General features: G+C 37.3%; 3 protein-coding genes across 7 annotated transcripts in view; 1 reads left to right on the top strand and 2 right to left on the bottom strand.

The window, feature by feature from the left end:
- The window catches only part of LOC125247003, a 537,225-nt gene that overhangs the window by 275,473 nt on the left and 247,990 nt on the right, over positions 1–13,762 (top strand). The window lies entirely within an intron of this gene.
- LOC125247564 (CXADR-like membrane protein) overlaps positions 1–13,762 on the bottom strand; it is an 824,350-nt gene that overhangs the window by 679,475 nt on the left and 131,113 nt on the right. The gene's annotated exons all lie outside the window — the stretch shown is intronic.
- Positions 4,485–13,314, bottom strand: zgc:65811 (uncharacterized protein LOC393524 homolog). Of its 3 annotated transcripts, none has more exons than XM_048159302.1 (9): positions 13,165–13,314; positions 12,907–12,985; positions 11,187–11,289; positions 10,961–11,058; positions 10,788–10,862; positions 10,605–10,706; positions 10,082–10,171; positions 5,013–5,096; positions 4,485–4,879 (listed from the first exon to the last, which is right to left on the bottom strand). In XM_048159302.1, exons 2-9 carry the CDS (start codon positions 12,964–12,966, stop codon positions 4,751–4,753), a joined length of 741 nt encoding a protein of 246 aa, XP_048015259.1. In that variant the 5' UTR covers positions 12,967–12,985; positions 13,165–13,314; the 3' UTR covers positions 4,485–4,750. The 3 variants fall into 3 exon arrangements, with proteins under 3 accessions (XP_048015259.1, XP_048015276.1, XP_048015269.1); XM_048159319.1 differs by having other exon boundaries at positions 4,485–4,710; XM_048159312.1 differs by having other exon boundaries at positions 13,170–13,286.

Here is a 13,762-nt window from a genome sequence, read left to right as displayed (position 1 = left end):
CTTACTGGCAACAATTATCCAGTAGTTGCTGTATTTCATACCACAGTAAAATTACCATAAAAATGACTACAGTAGTTTTAAGCATACTGTAAAATAAAGTACAGCATTATACTGTTTTTATCATTATCATTATTATTAATTTATTTAAATTTTAATGTTGTATATTCAATAACACAACTTATTGCTTCACATCCATAGCTTTATTCAGGTCTCATCTTTTACATTTCATAGCTGAACTTGAATGCAGATTTACCAGCATATTAATTTCATCAAAGAACAAAATACAATTATACCCACCCCATACTCATGTGAATTATATTCACATACTCCGTCCTCGCACTTTCATCTTCACCACGCTGCTGGAGGAAAAGGCCAGAAAACGAACGCTTGCTCAGATACTCTTATGAAAACCTATTAACTAAAACGTAGCTTTATATCTTGCAAATAACATCAGAATAAAACATATAAAGTGAAAAAAGAAAAGTTAACCCCCCATACTCTTGTCATCTTCATGATGAGGAGTCATGCGTGTGTGGTTGTTTTTCGCGGTCATTTAGTATTTAGATATACAGTAGGCTAATATTTCCCAGAATGCACTGAAAATCTACAGTAATATGCTGTATGCAGATTCTACAGTAGGGAACTGTTGAGAACACAGTATAATACTGTGAAAACAACAGACATTATTTACAGTCGGAGTATTTTCTCTTTAAAACTGCAGTTTCTAAATACCTTGTAACCAATCACGTCATGAGGGGGCGGAGCTTTAGCATATCATTAACTCGAGAGTCTCAAAAGAAGGTTATCCCGTATATTTTTCTGCTGATATGAAACATCATGTGATTTAGCAATATATTACAATTTTACGATGAACAGTTATTATGAAAATATTTGTGCATTCGAGTGCTCGGGGAAGATGATGTAAAATTAGACCAACCTTCTGTCTGTGCCGTCATGACTTTCATAACTTTTGCTTATATTCTCGTGAACTGACTGGTTTGCTGTACTGAACAGTCAATCAGAGTTCTCTGATACATTCTACATGTCGAATCGGCCAAAAAAAATGACGAAGACCAACTTCAGCCGTCTGAAGTTCCTACTGTGGCAAAGACTATTTGTGAAAAGTATTTAATCCATTATGGCCTTCCAACTTGATTACACCCTATTTTCTCATGTTCGGCAGGGATGCCCGATTACCTGTTGGTGTGTGTTTTAGTGTTTTCCCTGACAACACCTATATAAGGCTTAAAGTGTAAATGGAACCAACCTTTTATTTTTCTTTGTTGCTTAAAGTGTTTTATTTTCCCTTTTATTCTATTTGTGCTCGTTTGAGTTACTCTGTGTGTGGTTATGTTGGGCATCCTTGATGACATGGCTGTAATCGGCAGATACCGCCTGCCAATAGGACAAATAGCCCAACGGCTGAATAGCATTAGACCTTAACTGATGTGTGCCACCAGGAGAAACTTTGGCTTGTCCCCTGAAGTCCAACTCTTAGCAGCCTTGAGATTTTATGCAACAGGCAGTTTTCTCCAGCTACTTGGCGATGTGCTTGGACTGTAAGCATTACTTCCACTTACTGCGAAACACATTACATTTCCAGCCTCAAGACAGGACATCACAGAAATGTGTATTTTGTAACGCATCATCACATCCCACAGGTCATCGGAGTGACTGATGGTACCTTGATCCCGATCCTTGCAGCATCTGTGGATGTTCTTCTATTCAATGTTTGTTCAGTCATTTAATTTAGATGTGCTTTTATATATTTTTTTCCTTTGTTTTCTGCCCTCATTTAAACAAAAAACGAGTAATAAAGTGCACAATAAAGTACAAGCAAAACCTTGTATTTGAATCTCACTGCACATGAATAAAGTTAAAGGTGTAATCTGCCGATTGTCCTGCAGGTGGCCTCATAACTCTGTCTTCTGCACTGTGGGCTTTACAATTACTCCAGAGCACTCGTAGATCTACGATCATTTTCTACTTAAGTTACGATGCTTTTGGGAAACAGACCATAATATTAAGATCATCGTTTTAACGATCAGGGGTGAGTTTCCCGAAAGCATCGTTGGTGACCCATGGTCGCAAGTCCCATTGAACTCTATTGGTAACGACGGAACTTGCGACCATAGTTCGCTTTGGGAAACGCACCCCAGCTTAGGCTCACGATGCTTTTGGGAAACGCAGCCCAGCACTGCTGTACTTTAAGGTTTTCTAGCAAGTCAATATACAAGCAAAACTCATTGTCAATTTTTGCACTTTAATTTCACTTTAATGGCATATAATAGGTTATTTTTATTCCCATTGAAGTTAAATAACAGAACCTAAGCATACAAGCTTGATAAAAAGCTCATGTTACAAGAACATTTCAGTCTTTGAAGTCTTCATATATGAGAAATGTGGCATCCATTCAGACAGGACTTTCGACATTAAACTGTATAATCTACGGGGTTATGTTTTTATTAGATCAGATACAGTTATTGAGATGCCACATGGTCATTTCACAACATGCATTTGCAGCGGGCTTAAAAGATTTATGTGAAAAAGAAAGTAACAAATGTGTTTTTTTTATGTTTGCATTCAGCCCCGAAGCGTTTCTAAAATGGAAACTGTGGCGTGTTGACACCTGTTCTGATGACGCAAGAGTATAGGCTTGTTTGAGATGTCTTTCTTGTTGAGATTTTGCTTGTTGTTAAATCTCTTCAACTCATTGATAACACGTTTCTTAAGACTTAGGGTGATATTTTCATACCGATTGAGGCGTTATTGTTTGTTTTTCCTTTTTGTTATTTTATTTCAGTGCAGTGCTGTTTGATGTTTTTTTCTGCAATTAAAAAAAGAGAGATGCGCCTCGCTTCTCCTGAAAAGTAGGCGAGAGTAGGGTGAGGGAGGAGTGAAACAAGTGCAGGCGAGACGGAGAAACCACCCACTGAATGAGGAGGAACTTAATTTCAATAAGTAGGCTACTTACTTAACGAACGCTATATAGCCTGACCTCGTTGAGTATGAATGCGATCCAGACATCATCCGCCATGTTGACGTTATCATGTGACCTACGACATTATCACAAGCGCAACAACTTAAAAGATATGAGTGACAGGTTTAATTCATCAATCCATAAATATCCTGATATGGATTAAAAAATTCATCTGATGAAACACACTCGACTGAGACGGGTTTGTGGAAGTTTCTTTATTGTTTTCCAGTAAAAATGAAGTTTTAATCATACAACAAGACAAGAAAATGAAATATTCAGGATGGGATTGTAACAGACGGCGTTTATGCAGAATTCAGAAATGAAAAGTTCCATTAAATGAGGGTTAATGCAATAAAATGAAATAAACCCAAACCTTAAGGCTTTAGGTTGTGTCTGAACATGTTTCTGCACAGCTAACAGGGACCTTTCTAACGTTCTGGCAACGTTCTCTCAAAGTTATAAACAAACAATTCGTTCAAAGTTATCTGTCTTTAACAGGAACCATTTAGTGCTTTGTAAGTAATTAACAAGATTTTAAAATCTATACGATGTTTAACAGGAAGCCAATGCAGTGATGACAGAACTGGGCTAATATGGTCATACTTCCTATTATAATTATAATCACGATTATTAATTACGTTTATTCTATCAAAAAGAGTAATGTAATTATGGCTATTTTGCAAGTTCTTTACCAACCTACACTTCACCCAAAAGGCCTGTAGGTGGCACAACGACTTAATTTAACCAACTATGATAACTTCGTTAGATGGTAAATCAATACAAAACATGGTTTTGGTGAGCGCTTTGTAATATGTATTCACATTAGATTTTAAAGCAACACAATTCGTTTGCAATAAGACAAAACAGATTCAAATTGCCTGACAAATTCGTAAAGCAAAGAACAATCATTTCTAGCTGATCAACATTATGAAAACTGGTAAAACCTTTAGGAACTTCAAAAGATAAAACAGCGAAATTCCTAATATTACTTCCAATATTTCCAAATTATGTTCATTTTCATAGAGTGGGCCAATATCGTGACGATTATTTAAAATCAATCGAGAGAAGCAGATATCGTTATTGTGATAAAATACGATTAATCGTGCAGCCCTAATTTAATTTAATTTGACTTGACATTTGATATTCAACAGTATTCTTGACATTTATTCAACAGTGCTTTTGATCTGCCTGCATTGACACTATTCTTTAAAAGGAAAATTATATACCAATTATGAATGTAAAGCTGCTTTGACACAATCTGCATTGTAAAAAGCGCTATATAAATAAGGGTGACTTGACTTGACTTGACTTAATAATGTTCTCAAAGCGTTAGTACAAAAATATTATATATACTTTGTTCATGGAATGATTTTCTGAAACATTTTAGTTGGATGTTCTCTAACATTTTTTAAATGTTTCTACTTGTTTTAGAACGTTTGAAAACATTCAAATGTAACGTTCCCATAATGTTTGCAGAGTGATAAAATGGAACGTTCCCTTAACATTTGCATAACCAAGAAAAAACATTTTTAATACACTAATTTCTGGATGGTACACACACACACACTCAGGTGTGGTTCTCCTTGACCTGCGCGGCTGATGAACGTGTTCATCCCTCCATCAGACAGACGAGTGGAGGGTCAGGTCGGCTCTCAGTAGTAGGCAGGAGACGAGTAGACAGGCGACTTCAGACTTTTATAGAGAATGGAGCTGCACAACAGCGCCACCAACTGACAGACAGAGAGAGAGAGAAAGAGAGAGAGAGAGAGATTATATCTGCTGGGCTGCTGGAGGAATCAGGACTGATGGCTGGGAGGTGAGGAGCACGTATGCAGGAGGAGATGCGTGAGACCGAGAGACGTGTCTGCTGAGAACAACACTGCACACCAGTGCCACCACCTGATGAGGAGCGGGAACACATGCAGACAGACACACAAAGACAGACGATCAGCATGCTGCAGCACTGGACACGCTTCCAGTGTGAGTGGATGTGAATGGACATAAACTCCAGTGTTTGTTCAAATGGACTCACCATGATTCCTGCCGTCCCTAGGAACCCTCCCAACACCAGCGGAGCGCTTGACTTGAACATGTCCCGGATCACACTGGGACAGCTCTAACACACACACACACACACACACACACACACACACACACACACACACACACACACAGAGAGATGAGTGTTTGCTTCGTTCCTCTATCATCACACATGCAGAAATAAAAGTAAAGACCCGTTCACACAATGGATGATTACTGTAATTATAGTAGTTTTCAAAATCCTTCTAAATGTAAAAAAGTAGGGAGTCCATGGCACTATAACGATAACAGCGCAGAGGAACGATATCATTGGAATCACTTTCAGGATGATTTTTTTCCAGCTGATAAACGATAATCAGAATACATCCTGCTTTAAAGGGGTGGTTCACTGTTTTTTTCTAGGCTTGATTGTGTTTATGGGGCGCAGTTTAACATGTCTTAATGCTTCGTTTTAAGAAAAAGATGCCAAATTTTTCATATATTTTACCTTTATTCTACACTGCTGTTTCCCTTCTCCTAAAAATGCTCTGTTGAGTTCCTGGTTCAATGAAGCCCCTCCCTCAGAAATACGCAATGGACTGAGATTGGTTAGCTGTGTATTGTGATTCGCTGTCCGGAATATGTTTTTATGATTCATATTGTCCGCTGGTACGAACACTAATATAGTTATCGTTATAGTTATCGTTTACTGGTGTGAACACTAATATAGTTATCGTTATAGTTATCGTCCTATGGTGTGAACACTAATATAGTTATCGTTATAGTTATCGTTTACTGGTGTGAACACTAATATAGTTATCGTTATAGTTATCGTTCGCTGGTGTGAACACTAATATAGTTATCGTTATAGTTATCGTTTACTGGTGTGAACACTAATATAGTTATCGTTATAGTTATCGTTCGCTGGTGTGGACACTAATATAGTTATCGTTATAGTTATCGTCCGCTGGTGTGAACACTAATATAGTTATCGTTATAGTTATCGTTTACTGGTGTGAACACTAATATAGTTATCGTTATAGTTATCGTTCGCTGGTGTGAACACCAATATAGTTATCGTTATAGTTATCGTCCGCTGGTGTGAACACCAATATAGTTATCGTTATAGTTATCGTCCGCTGGTGTGAACACTAATATAGTTATCGTTATAGTTATCGTTTACTGGTGTGAACACTAATATAGTTATCGTTATAGTTATCGTCCACTGGTGTGAACATTAATATAGTTATCGTTATAGTTATCGTCCGCTGGTGTGAACACTAATATAGTTATCGTTATAGTTATCGTTTACTGGTGTGAACACTAATATAGTTATCGTTATAGTTATCGTTTACTGGTGTGAACACTACTATAGTTATCGTTATAGTTATCATACACTGGTGTGAACACTAATATAGTTATCGTTATAGTTATCGTTTACTGGTGTGAACACTAATATAGTTATCGTTATAGTTATCGTTTACTGGTGTGAACACTAATATAGTTATCGTTATAGTTCGCTGGTGTGAACACTAATATAGTTATCGTTATAGTTATCGTCCGCTGGTGTGAACACCAATATAGTTATCGTTATAGTTATCGTCCGCTGGTGTGAACACCAATATAGTTATCGTTATAGTTATCGTTTACTGGTGTGAACACTAATATAGTTATCGTTATAGTTATTGTTCGCTGGTGTGAACACTAATATAGTTATCGTTATAGTTATCGTTTACTGGTGTGAACACTAATATAGTTATAGTTATCGTCCGCTGGTGTGAACACCAATATAGTTATCGTTATAGTTATCGTCCGCTGGTGTGAACACTAATATAGTTATCGTTATAGTTATCGTTTACTGGTGTGAACACTAATATAGTTATCGTTATAGTTATCGTTCGCTGGTGTGAACACTAATATAGTTATCGTTATAGTTATCGTTTACTGGTGTGAACACTAATATAGTTATCGTTATAGTTATCGTCCGCTGGTGTGAACACTAATATAGTTATCGTTATAGTTATCGTTTACTGGTGTGAACACTAATATAGTTATCGTTATAGTTATTGTTCGCTGGTGTGAACACTAATATAGTTATCGTTATAGTTATCGTTTACTGGTGTGAACACTAATATAGTTATCGTTATCGTCCGCTGGTGTGAACACCAATATAGTTATCGTTATAGTTATCGTCCGCTGGTGTGAACACTAATATAGTTATCGTTATAGTTATCGTTTACTGGTGTGAACACTAATATAGTTATCGTTATAGTTATCGTTCGCTGGTGTGAACACTAATATAGTTATCGTTATAGTTATCGTTTACTGGTGTGAACACTAATATAGTTATCGTTATAGTTATCGTCCGCTGGTGTGAACACTAATATAGTTATCGTTATAGTTATCGTTTACTGGTGTGAACACTAATATAGTTATCGTTATAGTTATCGTTTACTGGTGTGAACACTAATATAGTTATCGTTATAGTTATCATACACTGGTGTGAACACTAATATAGTTATCGTTATAGTTATCGTTTACTGGTGTGAACACTAATATAGTTATCGTTATAGTTATCGTTTACTGGTGTGAACACTAATATAGTTATCGTTATAGTTATCGTTCGCTGGTGTGAACACTAATATAGTTATCGTTATAGTTATCGTCCGCTGGTGTGAACACCAATATAGTTATCGTTATAGTTATCGTCCGCTGGTGTGAACACTAATATAGTTATCGTTATAGTTATCGTTTACTGGTGTGAACACTAATATAGTTATCGTTATAGTTATCGTTCGCTGGTGTGAACACTAATATAGTTATCGTTATAGTTATCGTTTACTGGTGTGAACACTAATATAGTTATAGTTATCGTCCGCTGGTGTGAACACCAATATAGTTATCGTTATAGTTATCGTCCGCTGGTGTGAACACTAATATAGTTATCGTTATAGTTATCGTTTACTGGTGTGAACACTAATATAGTTATCGTTATAGTTATCGTTCGCTGGTGTGAACACTAATATAGTTATCGTTATAGTTATCGTTTACTGGTGTGAACACTAATATAGTTATCGTTATAGTTATCGTCCGCTGGTGTGAACACTAATATAGTTATCGTTATAGTTATCGTTTACTGGTGTGAACACTAATATAGTTATCGTTATAGTTATCGTCCACTGGTGTGAACACTAATATAGTTATCGTTATAGTTATCGTTTACTGGTGTGAACACTAATATAGTTATCGTTATAGTTATCGTTTACTGGTGTGAACACTAATATAGTTATCGTTATAGTTATCGTTCGCTGGTGTGAACACTAATATAGTTATCGTCCACTGGTGTGAACACTAATATAGTTATCGTTATAGTTATCGTCCGCTGGTGTGAACACTAATATAGTTATCGTTATAGTTATCGTTTACTGGTGTGAACACCAATATAGTTATCGTTATAGTTATCGTTTACTGGTGTGAACACTAATATTGTTATCGTTATAGTTATCGTTCGCTGGTGTGAACACTAATATAGTTATCGTTATAGTTATCGTTTACTGGTGTGAACACTAATATAGTTATCGTTATAGTTATCGTTTACTGGTGCGAACACTAATATAGTTATCGTTATAGTTATCATTTACTGGTGTGAACACTAATATAGTTATCGTTATAGTTATCGTCCACTGGTGTGAACACTAATATAGTTATCGTTATAGTTATCGTCCGCTGGTGTGAACACTAATATAGTTATCGTTATAGTTATCGTTTACTGGTGTGAACACTAATATAGTTATCGTTATAGTTATCGTTTACTGGTGTGAACACTAATATAGTTATCGTTATAGTTATCGTTCGCTGGTGTGAACACTAATATAGTTATCGTCCACTGGTGTGAACACTAATATAGTTATCGTTATAGTTATCGTTTACTGGTGTGAACACTAATATAGTTATCGTTATAGTTATCGTTTACTGGTGTGAACACTAATATAGTTATCGTTATAGTTATCGTTTACTGGTGTGAACACTAATATAGTTATCGTTATAGTTATCGTTCGCTGGTGTGAACACTAATATAGTTATCGTTATAGTTATCGTCCACTGGTGTGAACACTAATATAGTTATCGTTATAGTTATCGTCCACTGGTGTGAACACTAATATAGTTATCGTTATAGTTATCGTTTACTGGTGTGAACACTAATATAGTTATCGTTATAGTTATCGTCCACTGGTGTGAACACTAATATAGTTATCGTTATAGTTATCGTCCACTGGTGTGAACACTAATATAGTTATCGTTATAGTTATCGTTCGCTGGTGTGAACACTAATATAGTTATCGTCCACTGGTGTGAACACTAATATAGTTATCGTTATAGTTATCGTTTACTGGTGTGAACACTAATATAGTTATCGTTATAGTTATCGTCCACTGGTGTGAACACTAATATAGTTATCGTTATAGTTATCGTCCGCTGGTGTGAACACTAATATAGTTATCGTTATTGTTATCGTTCGCTGGTGTGAACACTAATATAGTTATCGTTATAGTTATCGTCCGCTGGTGTGAACACTAATATAGTTATCGTTATAGTTATCGTCCACTGGTGTGAACACTAATATAGTTATCGTTATAGTTATCGTCCGCTGGTGTGAACACTAATATAGTTATCGTTATAGTTATCGTTTACTGGTGTGAACACTAATATTGTTATCGTTATAGTTATCGTTCGCTGGTGTGAACACTAATATAGTTATCGTTATAGTTATCGTTTACTGGTGTGAACACTAATACAGTTATCGTTATAGTTATCGTTTACTGGTGTGAACACTAATATAGTTATCGTTATAGTTATCGTCCACTGGTGTGAACACTAATACAGTTATCGTTATAGTTATCGTTTACTGGTGTGAACACTAATACAGTTATCGTTATAGTTATCGTTTACTGGTGTGAACACTAATATAGTTATCGTTATAGTTATCGTTCGCTGGTGTGAACAATAATATAGTTATCGTTATCTTTATGGTCATAGTTTTTTGGTGTGAACGGGCCTTAATTCAAACAGGAAGTGACTCACGGGAAATGTGAGCTGCTTCAGGAAGTTGCCTTCTGGACAGGTGTCACGCACTAACACTTCAATGGGTCCACCGACGCCACAGCAGTCAAACTGGCAGACAGACACACACACACAGCTGTTAAATGATGTTTCCACTGGTTTACCCACATCATGTGCCCTAAACCAATGTCCTCATTATGCAGTATGTATTCAGGTTTCAGGCCACACCCGCTACAAGACATCTGCATGTACTCATAATTCAAATAACTAAATTACCATAATAAATTATTTTTTATTAAAAATGTAAAAATGCATACATTTTTCTGTGAGGAATATGTTTAGGGTTAGAGGTTAAATAAATTGGATTTGATGAGTATAAAAATATTATGTCTATGGAATGTCATCATAACGATTGAAGTACCAATGTGTGTGTGTGTGTGTGTGTGTGTGTGAGAGAGTGTGTGTGTGTGTGTGTGCGTGAGTGTGTGTGAGTGTGTGTGTGTGTGTGAGTGTGTGTGAGTGTGTGTGTGTGTGAGTGGCTTACAGCGTTGTTGAATATTTTGAGGGTCATGGCTTGACCGGGACTCCTGGTGTTCACATACTGAGCATAGATCGTAGTGTAGAAATTCGCCAATTCCTCTGACAACTACAACACAACAAACACACAACTGCCTTCAAATCTGCCCTATTATACAGATAAGTGCTCATGATCTCTGTGTCTGTTTACCTTTTCACTCCACATGAAGGCCATCACACCTGCTGCAATTTCAATGATGATCAGAAAGGACAGCAGGCCAGAAAACTGAACATCAGAAAAACAGAAATGTTTGTTCAGTACATAAACAGAGTTCATCTAATTGAGGTCTGACAATATTCTGACAATATGAGCATTTTCCTCACCACACCAAGAGCAGATTTACTGTGGTTACATGCGCCACAATCGCCGATAACAGCGACCAGCAGCATCAGAGCACCGGTGACGACCAACACCGCCACACCTGACAGACGACAGACAGAACACATCAAATCACAGATAAGCTTACAGACTGAAAGAGTGTCAGCATAAAGTTAGTGTAGATATCAACAGTTCAACAGATGTCAAATTAGAAATCATAGAAGGACGAACCGATAGTGAACTGTGCTGTGTTCAGATCGATGTCGAACAATCCTCTGGTTTCAGCGCCGAACCGGAGCCACATTCCCAGAGAGACTAGACCAAAACCCACCAGCTGAAAGACACACACATCACTGCATCACAATCATCATCACCGCATCACAATCATCATCATGACTGGATCACAATCATCATCACTGCATCACAATAATCATCACCGCATCACAATCATCATCACAGCATCACAATCATCATCACAGCATCACAATCATCATCACAGCATCACAATCATCATCACTGGGTCACAATCATCATGATCACTGCATCACAATCATCATCATCATCACCGGATCACAATCATCATCATCACTGAATCACAATCATCATCACAGCATCACAATCATCATCACTGCATCACAATCATCATCACAGCATCACAATCATCATCACAGCATCACAATCATCATCACTGGGTCACAATCATCATGATCACTGCATCACAATCATCATCATCATCACCGCATCACAATCATCATCTCCACATCACAATCATCATCACTGCATTACAGTCTTCATCACCGCATCACAATCATCATCACCGCATCACAATCATCATCACTGCATTACAGTCTTCATCACTGGATCACAATCATCATCACTGCATCGCAATCATCATCACTGCATCACAATCATCATCACTGCATCACAATCATCATCACCGCATCACAATCATCATCACTGGATCACAATCATCATCACTGCATCACAATCATCATCACTGCATCACAATCATCATCACTGCATTACAGTCTTCATCACTGGATCGCAATCATCATCACTGCATCACAATAATCATCACCACATCACAATCATCATCACTGGATCACAATCATCATCACTGCATCACAATCATCATCACTGCATCACAATCATCATCACCGCATCACAATCATCATCACTGCATTACAGTCTTCATCACTGGATCGCAATCATCATCACTGCATCATAATAATCATCACCACATCACAATCATCATCACTGCATTACAGTCTTCATCACTGGATCACAATCATCATCACTGGATCACAATCATCATCACTGCATTACAGTCAGTAATACTGTTACAGCTTTTAGATACCTGAAAAACCTGAAAAGCACCGTTTAATTTGTTTGTATCTTGTTGCATGTAGTTTGATTATTTGTTCTTGTTTTCTTTATTTTGATTTGACAGTTGTCTTTTTTTTCCCTAAACATTGCACATACTAAACCGTACCGAAACCGTGACCCTAAAACCGTGATAAAAACCGAACTGTGAGTAATTTGAATTGCTGCACCCCTAGTTTTGACCCAGCTTCGCTGCTGTAGGAGACTTATCCTGGTATCTAAACACGTTCATTACATGATAGATAGATGGACAGAATACAGTGCATAGAGAATGAATGGGGGATTATTTCAGCTTTCACTTTGGTTGTAGCAATGTTCTGTCGAATACAGCATATTGTGACCCCCCCCCCATCCCCCCATCGCGTTCTCCAATCCCCATATGCCCCTTCATTCCCAGACGCTATGTCACTGCACCTGCAGGCTTTTACACTGCAAATGGGCTGAAAGTGAAACTAGACCTCAAGTTCCATATTCACATTTATAAGACTTTTTTTTTAAATCAAAGGAGACAGTCACAGTGCTTAACCAACAGACAAGTAAATATGAATAAAAATTGAGACATACTCACAGCGAACAGAATGTTAAACAAGATCAGGAAACATTTACACATCTGCGCGCACCCGTCCATCACGAGCCGATTTATTTCCCTGCAACAAAAGATTCTGTTAAATGACCCCAAACGAACACTGCCAACGTCTTAACTGACTCAACACATAATAAACAAAAGTTTTTTTTATTAAAGTTTTTTCTTTAAAAAATGCATTTTAATTTTAATCAGCATTTTGAATGCTCATTGTTATGAAATGTGCTATATAAGTAAACTTGCCTTGCCTAGTGCTGTAGAGAAGAGCTGTGGTTTTGTCGAGATTGACTCTGGATAGCCGCTGATGTCTTCACTGTCTGCGTTCTGCGGTCAAATGTGCTTTTCCTCACACGCACGCGCCTGCTTCTTCCTCGCAGCGCGCGCGCTCATTGGTCCTCGGCTCGAATGACATCTGCGGAAGAAAAGAGTTTCTGTACTGCGGAAACGAAACCATAACCGACCTGTTTCTGCTGAAAAGAGTCAGTATTTACGCGGAAAACCTGTATGGTTCAGCACTGCTGTACTTTAAGATTCTCTAACAAGTCAATTCATATACAAGCAAAATTCATTGTCAATTTTTGCACTTTAATTTCACTTTAATGGCAAATAATAGGTTCTTTTCATTGCCATTTGGCATCCATCCAGACAGGACTTTCGACATTAAACTGTATAATCAATGGGGTTATGTTTTTATTAGATCAGATACAATTATTAAGTTGCCACATGGTCATTTTACAACATGCATTTGGAGTGGACTTAAAAGATTTATGTGAAAAAAAAGAAAGCAAATAAACACGTCCGTGCGAACGGAGAAACGCGATCCACGCATGCGCGTTGACGA

The sequence above is a fragment of the Megalobrama amblycephala genome, linkage group LG1 (genome assembly GCF_018812025.1).
Source record: "Megalobrama amblycephala isolate DHTTF-2021 linkage group LG1, ASM1881202v1, whole genome shotgun sequence".
NCBI classification, from domain to species: domain Eukaryota; kingdom Metazoa; phylum Chordata; class Actinopteri; order Cypriniformes; family Xenocyprididae; genus Megalobrama; species Megalobrama amblycephala.
This window is presented reverse-complemented; position numbering and strand designations above follow the sequence as displayed.

What these genes read in the sequence shown, in the direction of transcription:
- zgc:65811 (XM_048159302.1), bottom strand. Translation starts at nt 12,966, where the DNA reads ATGGACGGGTGCGCGCAGATGTGTAAATGTTTCCTGATCTTGTTTAAC. An exon ending in TGAAGCAGCTCACATTTCCC is followed by an intron (nt 5,097 to 10,081) that starts GTGAGTCACTTC and finishes TGTGTGTGTTAG; the next exon opens with AGCTGTCCCAGTGTGATCCG. An exon ending in TAGGGACGGCAGGAATCATG is followed by an intron (nt 4,880 to 5,012) that starts GTGAGTCCATTT and finishes GCTCCTCATCAG; the next exon opens with GTGGTGGCACTGGTGTGCAG.